Source organism: Zalophus californianus, chromosome 14 (genome assembly GCF_009762305.2).
Source record: "Zalophus californianus isolate mZalCal1 chromosome 14, mZalCal1.pri.v2, whole genome shotgun sequence".
NCBI classification, from domain to species: domain Eukaryota; kingdom Metazoa; phylum Chordata; class Mammalia; order Carnivora; family Otariidae; genus Zalophus; species Zalophus californianus.
In genome coordinates, this window is record NC_045608.1 from 22,557,644 (window position 1) to 22,581,568 (window position 23,925).

Sequence of the window (23,925 nt, forward strand, 5' to 3'; positions counted from 1 at the left end):
ACTTCACAACTGATCTTGGAAACTGTTCCCTAATCTACCTCATCTTTATATATGTATTTCACATACCACAAAATTCATCTTTAACATGTTCGAGTCAGTGGTTTTTAGTGTATTCAGAGTTGTGGGACCACTATTGCTATCTAATTTTGGAACATTTTCATCACCCTAAAAATCCCAGTAGCCGGGAGCAGTCCCTCCCCATCCCCCGTCCCCAGCCCCTGGCAACCATTAATCTACTGTCTGCCTCTATGGATTTGCCTGTTCTGGACATTACATATGAATACAATATGTGGTCTTTTTTGTCTGGCTTCTTTAACTCAGCATAATGTTTTCAAGGTTTATCCATTATCCTTGCTGAGACATGTGTCAGTACTCTGTTTCTTTAATGGCTGACTAATATTCCACTGTAAGAGTGTACCACAGTTTGTTTCTGCCCTCATTCTGTTTAGTGGCAATTTAGCATTCCCCTGATGGATGTGCCTTAATTTACCAGGCTCCTGCAATGGGTGTTTAGGTTGCTCCCAGTCTTTTACTACTACAAATAGCGCCAGAGTCCTTCTGTTCTTTGCAAATATGTGTGTAAGAGACCTTCTCAGTGTAGAATTGCTAGGTCGAAGGAGTATATATTTTGCCTTTTATTACATATTACAAACTGCTCCAAAGAGGGCATAGGTGAAGTGACATTTTTCCCACACTGTTGCCAACCCATCTTATCAAAAATGGTTTAAGTGTGTAGCATTAGTTTTGGAGGGAGCTATCTTATCATAGTTTTCATTTGCATTGCTTTTCTTTTGAGTGAAGGTGAATGCCTTTTCATTCTGAGTTGCCTGTTCATACCTTTTGCTCATTTCTCTACTGAGTCATTGAAGTTATTGATTTGTAAGAGCTCTTTATATGTGGAGGAAATTAACCTTTTCTTTCTGAGTGATACGTTGCTAATTTTCCCACAGTTAATCACATTACCTTTCTCTATGCAGAAATTTTAAAGTACCCAAATGTATCTTTGATGGTGTCTGGGGTATGTATCTTTCCTAGAACTCTTAGAAAAATTACAAAAAGGGCCCAGCATCTATGCCTATTTATGGATCTATCAAGGGAATCAGACAAATCAACAGATGGCCCTAGCACAGAACGCTGTGAGTGAGGAAGCCCAGGACACATGACCCAGTCTTGGGGGGGCATAGGGCATCTTCCTAGAGGCAAAGGGGGTGATAGCTGAGCTGAGAGTGATGGTGAGTGGGCATTGGCAGGCAGAAGGGACAGGATAGGAAAGCTGTGTGGCCAGCTGGAGAGCACAGGGTGGTCGGGAGAACCGAGACACATTTGGTGTCCCAGGGTGGGGAGCAGAGAGGGGGTGAGCAGGCCAGGCCATATTCAGTTCTCAACCTGAGGGCAACAGGGAGGCCGAAGTTTTCCCCACATGGTGAATTAGCTTCATTTGCCTTTGGGAAGATCCTGAAGTACTGGAAGGGTCAGAGAGGAGGTAAGGCCCCCAAGGAGACTGAGGCCACACCCCATGAAGGGGGAAGGCTGGATGGGACAAAGCCAAGGGGTGGGCAGATGGACACAGGATCCAGGCTTAGTGCCACAGGGCTAGACCAGAGGATGGGGCAGGAAGAGCCTGGAGTCCAAGTGCTCAAAGAACACACATCCCCCCATATGGCTGTCGATCCACCTGTCGACTCTGCAGGCCAAGCAGGAGGCTAGGGAATCCATTTCTCTTGGGCCCAGGGGCTCTATTACACAACTGATACCAGCCCAGGTCAGACAGTGCCAGGCTTGGGGGGGGGGGGGCGGAGACCAGCTCCCCACCCTTGGGGGCAGGGGGGCGGGGTTCTGAGGGAGGCCAGAGCCTGTGGGGTGCAGAGAAATGGATGAGGCTCCAGAGTGGTGCTGGGACAGCACCCCGGCCCTCGCTCCCCCTGCCCAGCCCCTGCAGAACCTGGGGTCCTCTTCCTGAAGAGCCCATCTCTGTGTGCCTTTCTGCCTTTATCTTTTTCTGTCTCTCTGTCCATCTACTTTCTTTCTTTTTTGTCCATCTACTTTCTACATCTCTCTGGCTTACCTGTCTTCCTCTATCTCGGGCTTGCTGGCTCCCTCTCTCTCTCTCTCTCTCTCTGAGTACCTCTCTCTTTCTCTCTGTCTTCCTCTGACTCTTCCTCTCTCCCCTTCCTCTCGTTCTCCTCTTCCCCCTCAGAAGCACTTCCTCTGAAGGAAACCATTCATCTCAGGGGTATCACGTGCTCATGGCCCAGCAGGAAACACCTAGGACCAGCAGGGTCCTGGGGCCTCTGCTCTGAGCGACTCCTCTTGCCTGCCCTTCACTCCTGCCAGACCCATCTAACCACAAAGACTTATGGCCACCACTCCACATGTATCCGGGGGCGGTGGGGGGGGGGCTTCACTTCACTGCGGCTGGGAGATAGACACTTTCCCACACAGAAGGCCCTCTCACTTGGCAGACCTCGTTCCTAGACCATTGGTCACCAGACATCCCCCTTACCAGCCTAGAAGTTCCACTACCAGTGATTTAGGACTTAAATGAGGACGTATCTCTGTTAACTGCCCTCCAACATTTAACAACATTCAACATATTAGTCATTGACACTCTAGTATGAAGGAGCTCATAGCTCCTCCTTCTACCTGCCTGTCCCCCCCCCCCCCCCCCCCCCCCCGCCCAGCTAGGTGGATGCTGCCTAAGGAGACCTCATTAACCCATTTTTGTAGAAGGACAGGTGTGAAAAGAGAAACAGAATAAGGGACGTCACCGGGAGGCAGATGGGACAGAGGTAGAAGGCAGAAAGGAGAAAAGAGGGGGGTTTGGGGGGAAGATACCAGAGGATGGGAAGTGGGACAAATGTTAAGCAGAAGGCCTCTCATTTGTCCATCCCTTCACAGTCAACAAAGCACAGTCACAGGAGAGTCCCCAAGTCTTGTATCATCCCCACTTTCCAGATGGCAGGACTGAGGCCCAGAGAGAAGGGACCCACTCTAGATCACACAGAACATCCAGGCCTCCTGACTCCAAATCCAGGTGCCCGGTCCTGCCACTCTGTTGTCTTGCCCCCACTCCCAAAGGTGCAGGCCTCTCCTCTCCAGGATTCCTGAGGACGGCAGAAGGCCCTCTTGCAGGGCTAATTTATGGTTTTCTGACAGCTTCCTTCCTACCGTTCCCTTCTAGCTGCAGACCCAGCTCCATGAGGAAGGAATGAGCCGGGCGAGAAGGGCAGCTCCATGGAGCGTAAATAACTTGTCCAGGCAGCTGCAGGCTCTTGGAGGGGCCCCCAGCAACCCCCGCCCTGGCCCAGCGGGGTGTCCCCTGCTCTGGGATGGAGGGGCAACAGGGCTAGGCCTCCAGATCAAAGGCACAGAAAGCGGGCATTGTTCCCCAACCTGGAAACGCTTGGGGAAGGCCTAGCCCTCCGGCCCTACCCTTTGTCTGGGCAGAAGCTTTGAAGGCCACTGACATTTACCCAGTCCCTTCCCTTTCATGACACCCAGGCACTGCCTGGACCATGAGGCCTGGGCCCCTCGGGGCTGCTGCCCTGGTTATATGGGCACCCCTTGGCCCCCCACCCCCTTGAGCTGCTTCCTCACCTCCAGAATCGGGACGATGTGGGTACAGATCAGGTGGGGCTCCCGGGCTCAGCCCAGCCAGTATGCAAACAGGGCTGATGATCACAGGGGCACCCCTGAGCCAGGGAGGCTGTCCTGTGGGACACAGGCAGAGGAAAGGGGCCCTCAGCACAGGCTCCAGTGGGGGTTCACGGGGAAGGAGCCTGTGGCCCAGGTTTGTTTGCTATGAGAATAGCATTTCCTGTTTGGACTAGGCCGAGGGGACGTGTGGGTGAATCCACACCAGAAGGGCTGCGTTTCCTGGACCCCACGGCCTGTTCCAGGAGGGGGTGTGTGTGTGTGTGTGTGTGTGTGTGTGTGTGTGTGTGTGTGTGTGTGTGTGTGTGTGTGTGTGTGTGTGTGTGTGTGTGTGTGTGTGTGTGTGTGTGTGTGTGTGTGTGTGTGTGTGTGTGTGTGTCTCCCCGTGTCCCCGTGTGGTCCACACACGTGTGTTGTGCCCGTGTGTTTTCTCTCACCTCATCAGCTTCCAGACAGGCGTCTAAATCTGAGCCAAGTTCTCTTTTTCCCTAAAGAAGCCCCCCGTGGGGCTCGCCCAGAGGGTGCCCGTGTGGCCTGGTGGTGTAGGCCAGTACCCCTTGCTCCCTGGCCGGCCTCAGGCGAGCCACACACCTAGGGATACTAAGGCAGCCTCCCTGGGGACAGAGAGGAGGGTGGGAGACAATGCAAGCAAAATGCTTAGCACAGCACCTGGCACGGGGTCAGTGCTGGGGAACGGAAGCTGCTGTCTTACTGGTCTGGTCTTGGCAGCACATAGCACCGGGCCCTGAGGCAGGAGGCCCACAGGGACAGGCCCAAGACCTCGAGCCTGCAGGCCCCTCTCCCGTCTGCCTCAGCAAATGCTGCAACCTCAAATGACCAAGCCCCAGGTCTCCGCAGCATTTCCTGCCCTTCCTGTGCAGGGAGGAAAGAGGACCAGAAAACAGGATGACATTTCCCAGGAAATTGTGTGCTTAAAGAGGGGGCTTTCAAAAGGCCGTGCCCCAGGACCACCACATGGAGACCCAAAGCTTTCACACTTTCCCAGAAGCTAACTCCTGAGCCAGAGGGATCTTGAAAAGGTCCAACGGCTTGTTCTTTCAGGCAAGGAAATGAGACTCAGAGAGGGGAGGTGACTTGTCTTACATCACACAGCTCCCAGTGGTTGCTCTGGAATCGACACCCGGGCTTTTGGGGGGCTGACACCAGGCGGGAACCCCCAGGCAGCACCAACAAGAGGCTATAGGAGACCCCAGGGGATCCCAGCCTCAGCCAGGACAGGTCCCCCTCTGACATCCAAATGTGGATAACACCTTTTCCTTGGAGGATCCCTTGTTGAGAGGTCCCTTTTTAGAGATGGTTCTCTTGCTGGAGAAATCCTGCGGTGGCCTGCAGCTCCCATGAGCTTGGTGGCAGTGGTAAAGGAATGTGTATGCCAGTAATCACAGGAGCAAATAGAGCCAGCAGTCTCCGCTTCCTCTGGCACCCGGCAGGGGTTCCCGGACATCCGGCAGTCCCTCCAAGCCAGACAGAAGCCAATGCCCAGCCTTTCTCCTTCCTACAAAGCTGCATGCCCTCCAAGGTGCCCTTTGAGGAGATGGGTTTTTTTCTCCTGCCTACTTACCCAGGGCTTGATGGGGCTCAGGAGATGGCCCCTTGGGAGTGACCAGTCATCCAGGGGATGAAGTCACTGATCTCGTTGTGGCAAAAACAAAGGCTAACCAGGGAGCCTGGGTGGCTCAGTTGGTTAAGCAACTGCCTTCGGCTCAGGTCATGATCCTGGAGTCCCGGGATCGAGTCCCGCATCGAGCTCCCTGCTCAGCAGGGAGTCTGCTTCTCCCTCTGACTCCCCCCTCTCGTGCTTTCTCTCTAGCTCATTCTCTCTCTCAAATAAATAAATAAATAAAATCTTAAAAAAAAAAAAAAAAAAAACCACAAAGGCTAACCAGAGAGGCACCAAGCTGCATTTTGGGAGGTCAGAGAGAGGGCATAAAGTAGGTGCCCCAAAATTGCACATGGAAGAGGAGGCAGCTCCCCAAGGGGGCAGAGTTGATGCTGTGATGATGTCTTCAGAGGAAGTGGGGCACGCTTCGGAGGAAGTGGGGCCAGGTGACGCAGGGGACAGTGGATGCCAGGGCGTGGCCATGACATCTCATGGCCACACCCACATAAGGAACACGCCACTGTCCTTACAAAGAGAAACTGAGGCTGGAGAGGGGCAGGACTGGCCCAAGCTAGCTTGGGCAAAGGCAGCAGAGCCAGGGTTTGAACGCTCGGGTTGGGGGGGGCAGCTCCCTCTATACTGGTATGCCCTCTTCCGTCCTGCCCAGCCCTGGGTGAGTCCCGGGGAGGTGGTCCCTGGGAATCCGAGGTAGGGGCTGGCAGATCCTGCTGGAGTGTTTCTAGCAGAGATCCCGGGTCTGGGTCTGGACAAGCCACAGCAGGATCCTGAAGGGCAGGCCCCTGGTGCACTGCCAAGGTGGGTAGGGGGCTCCCCAGCCCAGGACTGCCTGCTGCATGTCAATCCAGGCAGAAGAGGAGGTTAGAGACTGTCCTGAGATTTTGGAGGGGTCCCCTCTAATGATAGCTGTGGTTCCTCCCCACAAACACACACACCTACCACAGACATCCATCACACACCTGCACACAGGCATCACACACATACCACAAACACCCATCATACCTGCACACACACACATCACACACGTATCACAAGTACCATCACATATGCACACATCGTGCACACGCACACTTGCATACACCTTTGAGGGCTTCACACCTCTCTCCCCAGAAGCTCATCCAAGTACCCCAGAAAAAGAAACTCCACTCTAAGCCAATCTTTACCTTGTTATAGACAGGGAAACTGAGGCCCAGACCAACATGCTATCGGCCCTCTTCCCTAATTGTGCTTAAGAGCTGACCCCTCTTTGGGGCGCCTGGGTGGCGGTGGCTCAAGTCATGATCTCAGGTTGTGAGATCAAGCCTCACCACGGGCTCTGTGCTGGGCATGGAGTCTGCTTAAGATTCTGTCTCCCTCTTCCTCTGCCCTTCCCCTCTCCCCCATAAAAAAGAGCTGACCTCTCTGAAGTCAGAAGATATGAGTTCAAATCCTGGCTCTTCCAACCACTGACATACCGAGCCTCTCTGTGCTTCAGTTTCTCCATTTGTAAAATGGCAGTAAGAGTGGACACTGACCTTATGACCAGCCCAGGTCTTCTCCTGGCAGGGACGGCCACGAGTGCCTGGGCCTCAGTTTACTTCTCTGTGTAATGGGAATGATAGTGGTTTGAAGGTTAAACAGAGACAGGATGTGAAGTGGAGGCGGGGTGCCCTGCACACAGTGGCGCTCACTGCTCGGGAAGCCTTTGTTGCATGCATGGATGCATCCCGCGCGCCTTGGGAACTGGCGCTCTCAAAAATGTTGGGAGGGGATGAGGGCCCTGGCATCATTAGTTCAGGCGTGGCGGCTCTGGGTCCGGGATCAGCTCCCCCGCCTGCAGCACGTGAGAGGACACCTCCGAACTGGCCCCCTGGCCCCCAGAGGGTCACGCGGCGAAGGGCGCCGGGCTCAGGTGGGCACCTGGCGGGCCTCCTGGCGGGGGCATCCAACCCCCCGGGGCTCCTTCCGGGTTGGCAGCGGCGGCGCAGGAGGCGGGGGGCCGCGCCGCGGGGCCGGGCGAGGCCGGGAACGCGCGCCCCCGCCCCGCGCCCGCCTCCCGCCCGCCCTCCCGTCGCCGCGCTGGGAACCCGGCTCCGCGCGTCGGGGGAGGCTGGCGGCGCGGGCGGGCGGGGACGGCAGGCTGGGGGCGGCTACGGCGAGGGGCCGCGCGCGGAGGGCGCCGGGCGCAGCATGGGCGGCCCGCGGGCCTGGGCGCTGCTGTGCCTCGGGCTTCTGATCCCCGGAGGCGGCGCCGCGTGGAGCGTCGGGGGAGCCCAGTTCTCCGGACGCAGGTAAGGGTTGCCTCCCACCACCTCTGTGCCCTGCCAGCCCCGGGGCAGGGACTCCAGGCATTCCCCCCCCCACCTCCCCCCAACCTCCGTGCAAGCCAAGGATTGGGAAGGGGACCTGGCCCCCCATTTCGGTGCCAGCCAGATGGGAGTAGGGACCTGGGCCAGCCCCGCTATCTGCAGGAGGCTCCCGGCAGTGCGGGGGTCCCCGACTCCGTGTGTCCGGAGCCGACATTCCCCTCCAGCCCCCTCCACCCGCCACCACTTCACCTCCAGAGCCCCAGAGGAGGGGGAAGGGAACTACCGGGGAGAAGCCCGCCTCCTGGGACTTCCATCGCCCTAGCTCAAGGGCCCCCTTGCCTGCACGTAGGAAAAGCCCAGCACATCCCCTGGCTGACCCTTGGGGACCCCCGCTCCCTTTTCCCTGCTCTCGGCTTTTTTTAGTACCCCGGCTATTTATTTCCCTCGGAGGAAGAAGACTGGGATGGAATTTCACAGATCCGTGGGTCAGTGGCCACCCCAGAGATCTGGCATTTTGCACAGAGACTGGAGAGAGCATTCTGTGTTCCTGCCGCTGTTTCTGGAACTGGGGACACTCTCTCTGTTGGTGTTTGTGGGGCATCTCCCCAGGGAGGAGCCCCTTATTTGCAGTGTGGTCATTAATCCTTCAAGGACTGAGTAAGGTAGGAAGCACTGTCCCCATTTAGCAGATGAGCAAACTGAGACCCCAGAGAATCAACATAATCTTCTGGGCTCATGGGCCATTAATAGAAGTGCTGGGATTCTAATCTGTGTCTTTCTGGCCGTGATAACAGTGTTTGAACCTGTCCCCTGTCCTGGCTGCAGCCCCCACCCCTGCTGGGGTCCCCTCTCAAAGGCCAGCCATTTGTCTGAGGCAGACAATGCTGAGTAGCCAGGCCTCTTCAGGCCTTTTCATCCCATTCAAAGGCCTTTCCCGGCCCCCACCCCCTAGGGCCTCAATTCTTTAATTCTTTTCAGAAATTCCCTTTCCCAGTGGTCAGGGGCCAGCATGCCCCTGCTGGGCTAGCAAGAGCAGGTGACATGGCTGGGGCTGGAGGGCAGAGGTGGCCAAGGCATCAGAGGCCAGAATAGCAGGCATCTGAGGCAGGGACAGGCAGGTGGCAGATATCACAGCTGCCGCCACCTACTGTATGCTGACCGCAGCTGACCTGGGCTGGGCATTTTACCTGCATCCACCACCTCCAGAATCTTCCCAACTGCCATGGGAGGCATGCATTTTGATGGTCCCCCTTTCATAGAGGAGAAAGCTGAGGCTCAGAGAGAGAATATGACCTGCGCAGGGCATGAATGTGAACCCCCCGGATCCTAGGTGCCAAGATGACCAAGACCCTAAACTTGAATTCCCAGGGTCAGGCTCAGGATGATGGTGCAGAGGGCTTAAGGTCCAGACTGCCCTCCAACCAGTCCAGGGCAGGGCCTCGCAGCCTCAGCTTCTCACTGCCCGTCCCCCACCCCCAGGGCTTCCTGGGTCGGAGCAGGATGGTGGCCCAGGGCAGGTAGCTGGTGGACCTGGAAGGCTCACAGTGGCCTAGCATCACCAAAGCCCTGTGGGCAATGCCGTTTTTCCCATTTTACAGATCAGACTGGGGCTCAGAGAGGGAGAGTGGCACCTCAATCCAGGCCAGCCAGTTTCCCAATCCAGTGTCCTTGGCACCCAAAAAGAACGTGTCAGCTTGTGGGTCTGGGAGAGGTTTGCAGCTCGTGGTTAGGAGGCCAGGGCTCTGGCCCTGGCTCTGGCACTCACTCAGTGTGTGACCTCAGGCAGGTCCCCTCCTTCCTCCCCTTGCCCCCTAACCACTGGCCTGTTCTGAGGGGGGACAGACCCCCACAGGAAGGATGAACAGTGGTTCCTGCTATCACTGACATTAGGTGGAGGAAAGGACCCCTAGCTGGAGGAATCTGTGGTCCTCAGCTGCCAGGACCTCCCCTTGTGGCCACGTCCCAGCATTGATGGAGATGTCACACCCCAGCCCTCCCTCCACCCCAGCACCCCAGGCACCCCTTGGCAGCCAAGGGATCAGAGGCAGAAAAGAGGCTTTGTGCCTGGGGAGGGGGAGGACCTGGAAGGCATCCAAGGGGCTGCCCCAGCCCCAGGAATGTGGCAAGACTTTGAGACCCCCAGAACCATGGTGTCCAGGGGCTGTGCAGAGCTGCCTTGGCTCACCCCTGCCCCCTGTCGGTCCCCTAATCCCCGCTGGGGCTGCTTCCTGCCTGCCCTGAAGTCCCTTCCCTCCTGATTCCCTGTTTCCTTTAATGACCCCATCTCAGCACTGTGGTTCTTGAGTAGAAGCTGTCACCAGTGTCCTGGCCCAGGCCACTTCCTCCTGCAGGATGGGCTTCCTCGGGGCAAGTCCTAGAATCAAGGAGAGGGGAGAATTCTCTTCCCCAGCTCCTCTCCCGGGAGCTCAAACCCCAGCTCTGTGCCCACATGGGTGACCCGGCCACGTGACTTCTCTTGGCGCCCCAGGGTCCGCCCCTGTAAAATGCAGAGCCTGGCATTCCCTATCGCAAAGTCAAGGGAAGGACCTTGCACAGAACGTGCCATGCTGGGGTCCCTCAGGGAAGCCGCCAGACCCCAGCTGTGGGGCGTGGGGTCCGAGTCCCAGTCCAAGAACAACAGCTCTCAGCACGGGGCGATGCGGTGTGTGTGAAATCTCCTCTGTCAGAGGAGATTCTGCTGTCCCCATCTGCAGATGGACCAAGTGAGGCGCCGACAGGGTCAGGGCCTTGTCCAAGGTCGCCAAGTTAGGAAGCAGCAGGGCCAGGACTGGAACTTGGCCTTCAGAGTGGGGTTCTGGCTCTAATCACCCCGCCCCCACCTTGTACGTCTCCTTTCTTTCCTCTTCTTTTCATAACAGCCCTTGGCCCCTGGCCCGCTTGGCTGCCTCCTGCAATTAGCCCCTATCACTGTTCCGGATCGAAACCTTGGGCCTCGCAGAGACAAAGTCCCCTGGGCCCCCGTGGCAGGGGGTGGAGGGCAAGTGGGTGGGGGGCATTGTGGGGGCGGCCGGTGCCAGGCTGAGCTGGTCTGGCTTGTTTTCTCTCCTCCGGCAGCCTCTGGGGGCCCGGGAGGTGCTGAGTGGGCACGAGTGGCAAGCCTGGAAGGGAAGTGCCTCCTCCTCCCACCCCCTGCCCTAGCCCCATCCCACAGACTCAGCCTCGAGGGTTCTCGGGTACCTCCTCACTGACCACGTCCCAGGAGATAGGGCCCCCAGGGGCGGCAGGATTGTAGGCAGGCTTCCAAGTACTGTACACATCTCTGGGAACCTGGGTCCTGGCTCCTCTGCCCAGGCCCACTGTCTGTTCTTGGTCATTCAGTCATTCAGCAAACATCCCTGTGCACCCTCAGGCTGAGCCCCATCGTGGCTTGGTCCCTGCCAGTGCCCTCCCTCGGCATCTGCAGGGAAGGGAAAAGCTCAGGGCTGCTGAAGGGGACCCCTGGAGGTGCCCCACCCCTCCTGGGACCTTAGGACTGAGACCTAACGGACAAACAGGAGGTTGCTGGAGCCGAGGGAAGGGCTTTCCGGGCAGAGGGACTCTGAATGCAAACATCTGAGGTGGGGGAGAGCCAGCACTTGAAGGGAGCGCAGAAAGCTGGAAGAGGGACAGCAGGAGTGTGCAGGAGAACAGCATGCAGGACGGGGCAGTCTGGGCTCACAGGGCAATGGGGAGCCATGGCGGACTGCAGACTCACAGCAGGCGGTGGCAGCATTAAGTCTGTGCTTTAGAAAGAGGTCCTGCAGCCCTGGTGGAAAGTAGACAGAGGGTCCAGGCCAGGGCTCTGCAGAAGAACTTGGATTTATCCTGGAAACAGCGGGGGCTGGAGTCTTCAAGGTCGGGGAGGGGTGGGATGTGGTTATTGGTGACTCCCCATGCCCCAGGGGAGGGGCCAGGGACTAACCTTAAACCCCAGATAGCCTGAGTATCCCCTTCTGGCTAGTCAGCCATCAGCCCCATATCTCCTAAGCAGGGAATTCAAGCAAACTCTAGCTCATGGGAAGTAAACCAGGGAGCCAGGCAGTGACCCACCTGGGGGCGATTTTAATTAAGGAAGAAGAAGAAAATTGTTTTCTCTAGCTCCCACCCCCGGTAAAGAGGAGCAGGTCAGGCAATTGTGGGCGGTCCCAGGCCCACCTCCCCCAGCCCAGTCCACGGTGTGGGCATGGAGGGAGGGGTGTGTGCGCATGTGCATATGAGAGCACATGGCCCTGTGTCTGTAGACACCACTCAGGAAACCCCCCCAAAACTTGCACTCTGAGTTTTATGCATTTTTCTGGAAAGGAGCCACACCGACATCACTTTCTCAAAGGGGTTTATGGCCCCCCCCACAACAAACAAAACTCCAGGTTCAAAAGCACAGCTGTAGAGACCCAGGAGATCTAAAGGGCAGGGGGGCCTTTTTGAAATGTATTTTTTAACTTTTAAAATCCCCACCTGCTCATTAGAAGAAAAATTGCCAGCCAGAGGTTAAGAGTGCAAACTCTAGGGTCAGACGGACCTGAGTTCCAACCGTGACTGTGTTGCTCCTCCGGGGTGTCTGCGGCACATCCCAGACCCCAGAGCCTCAGTCTTCCCATCTGTAAAGTGGTGCTCATAATTGGCGTGGGAAAGGCCCTGACCCCAGCTCCTGGTGTGCGGCAAGCATGATAACCAAAGGCTACAGTTAGTCCTGGAGACAGAGTGGAGTCTCTGCCCCCAGAGGTGGCAATTTGACGCGAGCCTGTGATTTTTCCTACCTTTATGCACATACAACTATGTACGTGCGTATATGTATAAGTAGTCTTTGGGCTTTCCTATTTGGATAGAAACACAATCGTTCTCCGCCTGTTGGTCTGCACTTGGGTTTTTCACTTAACCAGACACGGTGGTCTGCCCCGGGGAGAACTTGGGCTGTAGCTCAGCATCTGGTTTTCCATGTCTAGTCGGCCTGCCGCTGTTTAGGCTGTTCCTGATTTTGCATCATTCCCAACAGCGCTGCAACAAGCCCCTGTCACCTCTCCCATGGCTGGCTGGCCACCAGCTGCGTGGAGCTTCTGTCAGGTCATTGGTCTAAACAGAGCCATCCCTTCCCACGCTTTGCCTTTGGTGGGGCTGTTCCTGCCTCCCGGACTGATTCCAGGGTGACCGGACAGGGAGGGGACTTCCCCAGGGTCCCACAATGAGTTAATTGGCAGGTCCCGGCCAAGGACATGGTCCTCTGGGTGGGCCAGCAACCGGGAGACTGGATTTCGGTGGCGGCAGATGCCTCTGTGATGGCCCAGACATTCCAGGTGCTCAGCAGCCCTCAGCCTGCACAGGGTCACAGGCCCTGCATTTTTTGCTGGGGCTGGGAAAGGAGGGACTGTTTCAGGTGACCCTTTGTGGCCTGAGCCCGCCACCCCACCAGACTTTTCCCTTGTGACCTCGAGCCTGGGGTCAGCAGATTCCCAGGTTGGGACCTTCACAGAACCACGGACCGTGGCTCAGGAGATGGGGAGGAGACGGGAGCTGAGGTCTCTGGGAGGGAGTCGGCCCAGACCGGGCCATCCACATTACTGGGTGCAAATCCGGCTCTACCATGCCTCAGCTCTGGGACAGGAGCAGTTGTCTTCCCCTCCCTAAGCCTCATTTTACCCCTCTGTAAAATGTGGGGAGGTACCTGCCTGGCTCACCAAGAAGGTGAATGTAAATACCCTTAGCATACAGTGGGTGCTCAATATATGCAGTGCACTATGGATCATACAGTAGGTGCTCAATATATGCGATGCACTATGATTATTAATTGGCATTTGGAGAAGTCAGTCGTCCATGCTTGAAACATCTGGCTGTTCCACGGCCGGGGGGGGGGGACCCAAGGAGAAGAGAGACAGGGCCTCTCTTCTGTCATGCCAGGGGAGGGAGAGGGCAGACATGAATCGCCAGCTTCATTCAGCCTGACAGGGATGCAAAGTGCTGCGGGATCCCGAGCAGGGAACCATCATTCTGTCTCCTGCAGCTCATTCCCTGAGACCTTCCAAGCGCCCCCAGCACAGCTGCCCCCTCTAGGGCTCTGGATTCACCCCTCAGCCACAGTGCCACCGAGACTCCCACTGGGGCCCAAAGGACTCTGAGAGCTCAGGGATCTCTCCACCTAGAGACTCGGGGCTCCTGGAGGGAACCTGGACCTCTTCACTCATCCCCCCGGGGTCCTGGGCAGGGGCTGTGCATGGCACCTGAGCTTCCTCACTGTGGGTCTGTTTCAGGAACTGGTGCTCCTATGTGGTGACCCGGACCATCTCATGCCATGTGCAAAATGGCACCTACCTTCAGCGAGTGCTGCAGAATTGCCCCTGGCCCATGAGCTGCCCGGGCAGCAGGTGAGCGAGACCCTGGTGGAACGGAAGCCGAGGGTCCTATGCCCAATCTCAGCACCTCCCCTTCTGCTCCTGGGGCACCTGGAGGGCTTCCTGGGGAAAGGATTCCACCATTTACCCACATGCATTCACTTAGTGAGGCTTCACTTCTGGGGACAGGCCAGCTTGCAGGGACTCCCTGTCCAGTTAGTATCTGGATCCTCCCCCAACCTGGGGGGTTAGGAGGGATTGGAGGGGCTGAATCCCAGAATACAGGAGGAGAGAGGCTCCAGAGGGGCCCAGAGGTGGCAGAGGACCCCGGACATTGTCCCCATGGACATCCAGGTGAGTGGGAAAGGCAGCAGAAGATTCTGTCTGAGTTCGGTCCCCTGGGCCCTTCTTTCAGCTACAGAACCGTGGTGAGACCCTCGTACAAGGTGATGTACAAGACGGTGACCGCGCGTGAATGGAGGTGTTGCCCTGGGCACTCAGGGGTGAACTGTGAGGAAGGTAGGACCACCCTGAGGTGCAGGCCAGGTGCCTTCCCTCGGGCGCGCGGCAGGAGCAGTCAACCCTTGCTAAGTCGGTGGGCGCCGCACGCTCAGCAGCATGCACACCAGGGCCCACCAGTGAGGCATGGCTCGGACACAGCTGGGGCCTGCTGGCCCCCCAGGTGTTGACCGCCTGCCTCTTGGGAGGCTCTCACAACCTCTGGAGAAATTCCATACATGCCATGGAGCTCACATCTTGAGTCACACCATCCCAAGTCTTTCCTCCAAGCTTGGGGAAAACCCATCTGGATGTGTCCATTGGATGTGCTCACAGCTCACAGAAGCAAAGCACCACTTAGGTCAAGATTGGCGCAGATGGGATGCTTGTATCCATCTTGCAGGTGAAGAAACCCAGGCTCGGGAAGGTGGCGGGTGTACAATTGCTAAGTGGCAGTCAGGGCCTGAGGGACGGGTGCACCACACGTAGTGCGTGTCCCAGGCACGGGGGACACTCTCACCCAGCCCCCTCCTCTGCAGGCCACATGTGTGGCTCAGGGCCAAGCACCCAACACCTCTGCGGTACGGACGACACAGCCCGGGCCTCCCCACACCCTGGCCACATGCTCACCTGGAGAACCCTCTGCTCAAGGGCACCTGCCTCTCTGCTAAGCAGTCTGGGTGCCTCCTGCCCTCACTGCCTACCTGAACCCCACCAAGGGCTGTGTTCCCAGAATGGCCCTCCAGACCAGCCTAGAACCAGCCCCGAGAACCTATCCTGTAGGCACCTCAGTGGAAAGGGGCATTTGGGGCCCTCAAGGCAGCATCAGTTGCAAGACCTATTCTGATTCCAGAAACAGGAACATGTGAGACATGGCCTCTGGATCAGGAGAACGTGATACTAAGAGAAATCACCGTTCATAGGTGCTTCTTGAAAGACTTACATGCTTCACCTCCCTGGGACCCCATGAGAGTCCTGGTTCACAGACTGGGCAACAGAGGCCAACAGAGGTGGAGTTCCATGCCCAGAGTCCCACAGGGTGTGGGGCAGAGCTCACCACAAAGTGGGGGGGGGGGGGGGGGCCTGGCAGGTTCCCCTGTGGGGCCGCAGAGCTCCCAGTTCTGGTGGGATGGCCAGAGGGAGTGGGGGAGCTGCCCGTGCCCAGCAGGGGTCCTTGTAGAGAGAGCCGGCCACCAGGCCAGCGTGGGAGGGCAGAAGTGACGGGGAACAAGGAATGGGACCCTCCCCTCCCTGCTGGGAGAAAGTGGGCAAGGCAGAAGGGCCCAGGGGGTAGGAGGAGAGCCAGCCAGGAGGGGCTCCTGCCAAAGAGGCCACAGAGGAGCTGAGGGAGGGGAGGGCGGAGGGTGAATCCCCGGAGTTGGGGGCCCACCTGGGCCAAGCAGGCCTGAGCCCAGGCAGGGCCTGCCCAGACAAAGGCCACTGTGTCCCTGGCTTCCCTCTCAAGGGCAGACCTTCCCAGTTCTGCAGGGCCATCTTGGAGCCGGTGAGGGTGGGGACAGGTTGGGGCAGAGCCTGTGCCCTTGAGTCCCGCAGCTGGAGGCGGTGCATCCAGAAGCCAGGATCAAGGCTGAGGGCTCTGGCAATGGCAAGGTGGGGGTGCAAGGCAGAGGCTGGGCTGGGCCGCCCCTGATATCAGCCATCAACCTCGGCAGGGCCCCCAGTCCCAGCCTGGGGAGAGGAGTATCCAGGGCTTCGTGGGGCCAGGCCAGATCTGCTACGCCCCAGCTGTGTGGCCTTGGGCTGGGGACTCCCCATGCGTTGTGCAAGTCATTGTGCAAGGGCACTGGGCTGGGGGGTGGGGAGGCTGCAATGCAGGTGGCCCTCGTCTCGTGCCCACTCAGAGGGAGGGGCACTCTCTCTAACAAGCACCAAGCGGCTGTGTGCTCTTGAAGGACCTGGGGCTCCCCCACACTAAGCCTCAGTGTTCTCACCTGTGAAACGGACAGGATACTAGAGTCTGCCTCCCAGGGATGTTTCAAGGATGAAATGCAACAGTAAAGACCCTGCAGGTGGCGTGGCTGCCCAGGGTGGGCATAATGTGATGATCAATGGGACAGGAGGGGCCTCTCCCAAACCCATACAGTCAGAGCTCAGTAAAGGGATGCCCGGACCTGGATATTCTGGAAAACTGCTCTGCTAGGAGGCCTGGGAATGGGGGTGGGCTACTGTGACGACGTTGCAGGCCCACCCCAGGCCCTGCCCTTCCTCTGACAACTGGGTTGAACCTGAGCTCCCCCAGCTGTTTCCCCTGCTGGTGACTGACCTCATAGTCTGCCCAGCACTGGGACATGGACCTGGGGCCACAGAGCTGGGTCACCGTAGCAGCCTGGGTGGCCTGAAGGAGGAGAGGGAGGACCCATCATTCCAGAATCCAGATCTAGATCAGCCGTGCTTTGCTGTGTGACCTGGGGCAAGTCACTCCACCTCTCTGAATCTTGTCTCTATCTGGAAGTCACCTGGGATGCAAAAGTACCCACCTTGTACTTTTATTATGAGCATCAAAGACTCAGGCCTTGAACCTTCGGCCCCTGTGCTGGGGATTCTGTGATGGCCCTCCGGGATTATCCTGCCTCTGACCTCTGAGGCCACACTTCTCAGTCAGCTGCTCAGCAAACAGGCCTCCCCATGCTTCCCCACCCCCATTCCCAGGGCCCTAGTCTCCAGATTCTTCGCTCATTCACAGCTCTTAGCCCTGGTTTTCCCATCTGCAGAATGGGAACGTTCACTCTGTGATGATGAGCGAGGCTGTTCTCTGACGTTTATGACAACCTGGGAGGACAAGACTGGAATAGGCCCCATTTTACAAATGGGGAAACCAAGGCACAGGAGAGTGAATGGGCTGACCTGGAGTCCCTCAGCACAGGAGGAGCCAGGATTGGGACCTGCCTGACCAAGCCTCTATAAGTGCCTCCGGCACTTGGGAAGGGGCGACTAGATGGCAGGGAGGGAGCCAGGCTGAGGTCTCACCTGGCTGCCCACTCCCATTGGAAAACATTTGAGGAAGGGCCAAGGCCAGAAGGTAGCCCGTCTGCTGGTGCTGACCCCCTGGGGGGCCCTGCTGAGGAAGGGCTGCTGTGGCCTCCCTGTGATCCTGCCCAGCAGACAGATCTTTCATCCATCAGCCCTGTTGTCCAGATGATGTAAGTGAGGCTCAGAGAGGGCGTAGGTCTCATCCAAGGTCACACAGCAAGTAAGCTTTGCAGCTGGGATTCTCGGAGCAGAGCCAGGGCTTTGACCTGAGGTCTGCAGCATCCGCACCCCCCCCCAGACCCTCCCGTAGTCACAGTGACGAGGGGAAGGAAAGCATCCCCAGTCTGCCATGCCCAGCACCATGACTCATACTCACTGGCGTCATACTATCGTGTCACGGTGCAGGAGGTCCAGATGTAGAAATCGAGGCTGGGAGACGGAAATGCCTTGCTCGGGGTCACATCCAGATTCAGAGTCCATCCGTATGACCCAGGGCCAGGAGTTTTCCTCTGTAGCAGCACCAGCCGAGGACTCCCAGGGGAGGACATTCAGACAGTTGGGGCATCATGAGACTGGCGGAAGCCCTTCTCAGCCCCAACCCCGTGCAGACAGAAAGATAGAGGAGCTCCCTCCCCCTCCTCTCCCATGGGATCCCCCGGAGTCAGGCGACCTCTGTGTACCCCTCAGTGTCTCCACTGTCCTTAGCGCACGTGTCCCTTCCCCATCTGGCGACCCCCACAGCCCTTGTCTTCTGTGATGGGGAACCAGAGAGGGAAGAAGTTTGCCCGAGGTCACACAGCGGAAAAGCTGAAGAACAGATGGGAGGTTGGGGTGGCCTCACCACCTCTCCATCCCTAACTAGATGCCAGTTACAGGGCCAGGTTTATGCTTTGCTCTGAGGATTCAGGATCCTGTGGGCTCAGTGCTGCAGGAATCTGCCCAGGTCCGCCACCCCCCTACTCCACTCCCATCTAGAAGACCTGGCGACCCCCATCTCCTGACTCCTGCCAGCCCATCCTCCACCCTCAGCCGGCGCCCCCCTCTCCACCCTCCTGCCCCCCCCCCCCCCGGTGATGTGTTCCAGCCCTGCCCTCCCTCCATCTTAGCCCCGGCCCACACTGGCCCTCTCTCCCACCCCACAGCCAGGGCAGCAGCTGTCCCCTCTGCCTGTGACCTTCCTGGAGCTGCCACCTGACTACCAGGGCCCCCATGCTACCAGCACTGCTCCTGTCTCTCCAGTACCTGACCTATGAATGGGAACCTCATTTTACCCTGAAGAGCGGGCCAGGCCAGAGACAGACTGAGGCTTCCCAGAGGCCTGCCGGAGGTTCTCAGAGCTCCCGGCCCCACCCCTGACCCCATCCTTGGTTCAGGCCAACAGCAGCAAATATTTACATTTGCAGTGTAACTTCCCAGGAGGACACCTGGCCTGGGGCTGGGGAGGCAGCATCCCTGTGGCTGTGGTCACTGGACGCCGCAGACCTGTGGGTGGCTTGTGAATGAGAAAGGTCCTCTCCGCGTGCCTTTCCAGAGAGAAAAAGGCAGAGATGAAGCCCAGGGACACTCTCAACTTCTCGCATCTGCATTCCCAGCTTAGCGTGGGGTTTGAATCCCCACCGCCCCACCTGGCTGTGCAGACAGGTAGTCTCTCCTCTCTGGGCCTCATGTTCTCATGAGGACCCAATGAGAAGGGGCTTCTTAGCTTAATCCTGGTCCTGGGCAGAGGAAAGGGGAGCTGCTTGTGGGGCACAGGGCTCAAAACTGTCCATGATGCCGTCCTTGTGCAGATCAAGACAGGGAGTATGGAGTGTTGAGAGCTTCAGGGGGGAGCTTTGGTGAGTACCTTGGTCTGTCTGGGAAGACTTTCTGGAGGAGGTGACATAAGACTGACCGCTGCTGGAAGGGGGTAGGGGGGCAGAGAGAGAGAGAGAGAGAGAGAGAGAGAGAGAGAGTGTGTGTGTGTGTGTGTGTGTGTGTGTGTGTGTGTAGTACTGGTGGAGACCTTCCAGGTGGTGGTGAGTACCTTGGTCTGTCTGGGAAGACTTTCTGGAGGAGGTGACATAAGACTGACCGCTGCTGGAAGGGGGTAGGGGGGCAGAGAGAGAGAGAGAGAGAGAGAGAGAGAGTGTGTGTGTGTGTGTGTGTGTGTGTGTGTGTGTGTGTGTGTGTGTGTGTGTGTGTAGTACTGGTGGAGACCTTCCAGGTGGTGGGAAGTAGCCCACTGTCAGGCTTCCAGAATGGAGCTGGGATTTGCGATCCTAGACCAAGCCCCCTGAGAGGGCGAGGTTGGGGCTGAGGGGGGGCAGCCCTTTGGGACAGACCACTAGGCTGGGGTGAGAGGGGCTTTTAGGCTACTGGGGTCTGCTCCAAGGGCCCTAGCCCAACACCAGTGGGAAGGATGTGATGTTTTTGGACAACAGGAGACCTCCCCCAACGCTTGGCCTTTTCCCTACTGGGATTTGCTGTGCTAAAGGGCCATTTTACAACCTCGTTTGCCCATTAAAGTAGTTCTGTCCATTTATTAGAATTTGGAGGAGTTTGGGGGATCGTTTTTGTGAATCCTGAAACCAAAACCAACATATTCTGGGGGTTTTTTAGACAGTTTTGTTATTTCTTTAACTAACTTCCTTTCCTTCCCTCCTTCCTTCCTTCCTTCCTTCCTTCCTTCCTTCCTTCCTTCCTTTTAAAATTTTGACTTGCCATTACTTTGAGCCAGTTACATCTATGCGGATGGTCAGACCATGTTTTCATTAGCTTTTCTAGTTCTCTCTGGCTCTCAGTGAAATGCATGAAAGCAAATTGGATGAAAAAGAATTGCCAACCACAAGTGCACAAATAACTCAGGGAACCCCTCATGTGATGTTAGAAGATTTATGCTCATTTTTAAGACCATTGCGTCTGTTGTCCATGTTATTTTGCCTTTTATTTTGTTTGCTTTGCATTCGTTTTTCAGCCAGCGATTCATGCCTTCATGAACAGAAGGTGTTTTGAGGCCACGGAGGCCCTACTACGCACCGGGCCCTTTTCCAGGCCATGCACAGGGCAGGCTAGGTCCCCACCCTGGTGGGGCTCACATTCCAGCCAGAGGGGGGGTGACGGATGATGGGCAGCAGACTTTGGAACTGACACAGTTACAGGACACGTTAGAGGAATGCCATGGAAAAACAGGGAAACAATAGCAGGGTAGCGGGGGCGGGCGGGCTGGGCAGATGCTCTGCCAAACTTCATCCCAGAAAAAGCCCAGACTTCCACGGGGTTGGAGAGACAGCGGCTTCTTTTGTTCGGCGTCCTGCAAAGGGTAATAAAATGGCCTTTTATGTCTTCACCTGGGAGCAAAGAGCGTGAGGAGAGCTCAGGGAGCCCATTCTCCTCTGGAGCCAGCATTCCTACTGGTGCCTGGCCTCTCTGCCTCTGCGCGGTGGGCTGACTTGAGGTGCAAGCTGGCTCAGAGAGGTCAGGCCCTGGAGTTAGGCCGACCTGGGTTCAAGTCCAGGCTCCAGCCTTCTTGTTTTCCCCCAGGAGAGAGATTCCTATTCACTCATCCATTTGTCTGAGCATAGACAAATGAGGAGCTCTGTGCCTCAGTTTCCCCATCTGTAAAGTGGAGGTGATACTAGCACCCACTTAGAGGGCTTTGGGAGGATAATGAATTAAGACTGTATATGAGAAGTGCTTAGTGGAATGTGCCAGGCCCAGAGTTAAGTGCTAGCTGTTATTATCTACTATATAGAATTGAGCTGGGATATATAAAGCACTTAACATTGGCCATGGCTCACAGTGGCATTCCCCTCTCCCCCGTGACCTGTCCCCAATCCCTAACCCAGTCTTGGGCTGCCAACCTGCCTCTTCCTCTGTCCTGGGTGAGATTCACTCCCTGCGCTGGGGCAAGTCACAGGTCCCCAGGGAGAACGTGCTGGGGATGCAGGCCCAGTCTGAGCGAAGGCCCCGTGGTGAGCAGGGTCTAGCGGCCTCCCTGCTGGGGGCTGGCCAGAGGCACCCATCTGGTTTGAGTTCCCGGCGCCTCACTCCCTGCACTAACCCACAGCCTGGCTCTGAGCCTCCGGGCCAGCGCCTTATTTGGGTCTTCTCCACCCCCCCCCACATCCCCCCCCCCCCCCGACAGCACTTTGTGGCCTTAAAAGGCAGGCCTGGGGGGCGGAGGGGGGCAGTTGCTACCGCTGGCTCTGGAGCCCCTCCAGCTGTGCCCCCTGCCCCTGGCTTGGCCAGCCCCATCCCTTTGGCTGTGGAGAAAATCAGGCCCCCAAAGCCAGACCGGCCAGGGCGGCCGGCTCTCCATAGGGATGGTGGCAGGGGTGGGCTCCTGGAACACAGCCCCCCTTGCCCTCCCAGGCAGCCTGCCTCCCTCTGGTTTTTATTTAAAACCAGGGCTGGATCCACTTCTGTGTCTGCTTACCAACTGGGGCAGGGAGAGGGTGGACAGCGATGTCCCAGCTGCCTACTGTGTGCCCCGTGCGCTGCTTGGCACACATTGCCTTCCTCGGGCCTCACGCCAGCCTGGGAGATGTAGTGGCCTTAGGACCCCATTTTACGGATGGGAAAATAGGCGGGTCCGAAGAGGACAAGTCGCACAGGTCAGCAAGTAGCAGGGCTGGGACCTGGCCTTGCATCTGTTAGCTCTAAGTTCTTAACCCATGCAGCTTGCCGGGGTCCCTGGGGAAGCCTCACCATGGCCCCCACCCATTGCCAGCCCCTGTCCCCAACCCCATCAGGTTGGCTGTCTTGTTCCAGTTCAGCCCAGCTCATGCTGTGTGATCCCGGGAAACTGTCCCACCTCTCTGGGCCTCTTGTCTCCCTCTGCGCTAAGGGGAGTAGGGATCCCTGCTGGGGCAACAGCCGCAGACGGGCAGGGGCGGGTCTGAAACAAGAATGGTGCAGGCCAGCAGGGCCCTCACCCCTGTTGTCCCTCAGTTGCAGGCTCCTCTGGCTTCGTGGAGCCCAGGTGGTCCGGCAACGCCATGCGACGGATGGCGCTTCGGCCCACAGCCTTCTCAGGTGGGTGCCGGGGCAGCTGCTTGGGGTCCCTCCGGTTTAGGGGAGGCCTGGTAGGGGCCCGGGCAATGTGGTGATGGTCCTGAGGCCGGCTGGGTCCCCCAGTGTAGGGTTAGGGGGCGTGCCCACCCCAGGGCCCTAGAGGGAGTCCGACCTGGGCCCAGCACCCCAAGACCCATAACCCGCAGACACGGGCCCAAGCCCCCAGTTTCAAACCTCTTTTTATTGAAACGATGCTTTTCTAAGCATCTGCAATGAGTGAGGCACTGTGCCAGGTGCTTTCCATTGTCAACTCATTTAAACCTCCCAGCCCCAGGAAGGCATCATTGTCCCCATGTTAAAGAGGAGGAAGCTGAGGGTCAGAGAGGAGACCTGCCCTGCCCAAGGCCCAGAGCCAGGAAGGGGCAGCACTGGGACTCGACCCCAGACTTTGTGCTCATTAAGGACTCACCCCACCCTTGCTCTGAGCTCAGTGTCCTCAGATGTGAACTGGAGTGACACTCGTCCCAACACCCAGGATCATGGAGAGACGAGCCTGAAAGCACTAGTCCCTGTAGGCGGCCGCTGGGAGGTTGAGGTTGCATAACGGGCCAGAACTGCTACGGATCACTTAGGGGTATCGCTGGGGAGGCCAAAGGAGCTGGTAGGTAGCTGTGGAGGGAGGGGTCAGAGGGGGGCACCTCTGAGGCCAGCGCAGTCCAGGCTGTGATGTGTCAGTCCCTAAAGCCGGCAAGCCCAGGCCAGCCCCACCCAGGGAGAAGCAACAGGATTTCCTGCCCTGGCTTCGGGGGAAGGAGGCATCTGGGATGCCAAGGCTGCAGGAGGTGGGTCCCTGGCTCTGCTCTGGAGGCTCTGGAGCCAAAGGAAACCCTCAGGGCATGGCTATAGCCCCTTCCCTGTGCTGGGTCATCTCATGGGTTGGGTTCATCAGGTGTCTGTCCCCTTCTATTCTGCCCCCCCCCCCCCGGGGCTGAGGGGCTCCACAGGGAACCTGAGACACCTGGCCCCAGCCTCCTCCCTCCCTGCAGGTTGCCTCAACTGCAGCAAAGTGTCAGAGCTGACCGAGCGGCTGAAGGTGCTGGAGGCCAAGGTGGGTGAGCAGCTGCCCCTCCTCTGCCCCCCTACCCCCTCCCTACACCCCCACACCCCATCGGCTCATCATTCTCACAGTGCAGCTGAGCTGAGCTTTAACACCCACAAGCAGGTGGCCTCCCTAGCAGGCGCCCACCACCCTCCAGAACAAGCTAGCCTCCCTTCCGTGCCCATCCCCAGGAAGCCTGCTCAGAGTCAGATGGCCTGCCTGCTCCTTTCCCCGGGGAGGCCCACAAAGGTCCCCTGTGCAGCCTCATCCCCATCCCAGCCAGAGATTTGCAGACATCTCCCAGAGCCCATGGCTGGGTCCCCTACTTGCCCTGTCACTTTTGCCCTTTATCCCCCCACACCCACACCACCATAATAACACTATCTTCCCAGTTTCCAAAGCAAAACATCTTTGGGTATCTCAAGTTATTTCAAGATAAAA

At 57.7% G+C, this 23,925-nt stretch overlaps 1 protein-coding gene across 4 annotated transcripts in view; it reads left to right on the forward strand.

The window, feature by feature from the left end:
* The first annotated feature begins 7,361 nt into the window (after positions 1-7,361).
* EWSR1 (EWS RNA binding protein 1) overlaps positions 7,362-23,925 on the forward strand; it is an 80,412-nt gene continuing 63,848 nt past the window's right edge. For 2 of the 4 annotated variants that reach the window (XM_027576410.2, XM_027576411.2), the window contains exons 1-5: positions 7,382-7,563; positions 13,824-13,937; positions 14,320-14,423; positions 22,323-22,406; positions 23,432-23,493. In XM_027576410.2, coding sequence (XP_027432211.2) covers positions 7,463-7,563; positions 13,824-13,937; positions 14,320-14,423; positions 22,323-22,406; positions 23,432-23,493 — 465 coding nt within the window. In that variant the 5' untranslated portion in view covers positions 7,382-7,462. Of the gene's footprint in view, positions 7,564-13,823; positions 13,938-14,319; positions 14,424-22,322; positions 22,407-23,431; positions 23,494-23,925 lie in introns of all 4 variants that reach the window. The other 2 variants (XM_027576414.2, XM_027576409.2) reach the window with 2 other exon arrangements.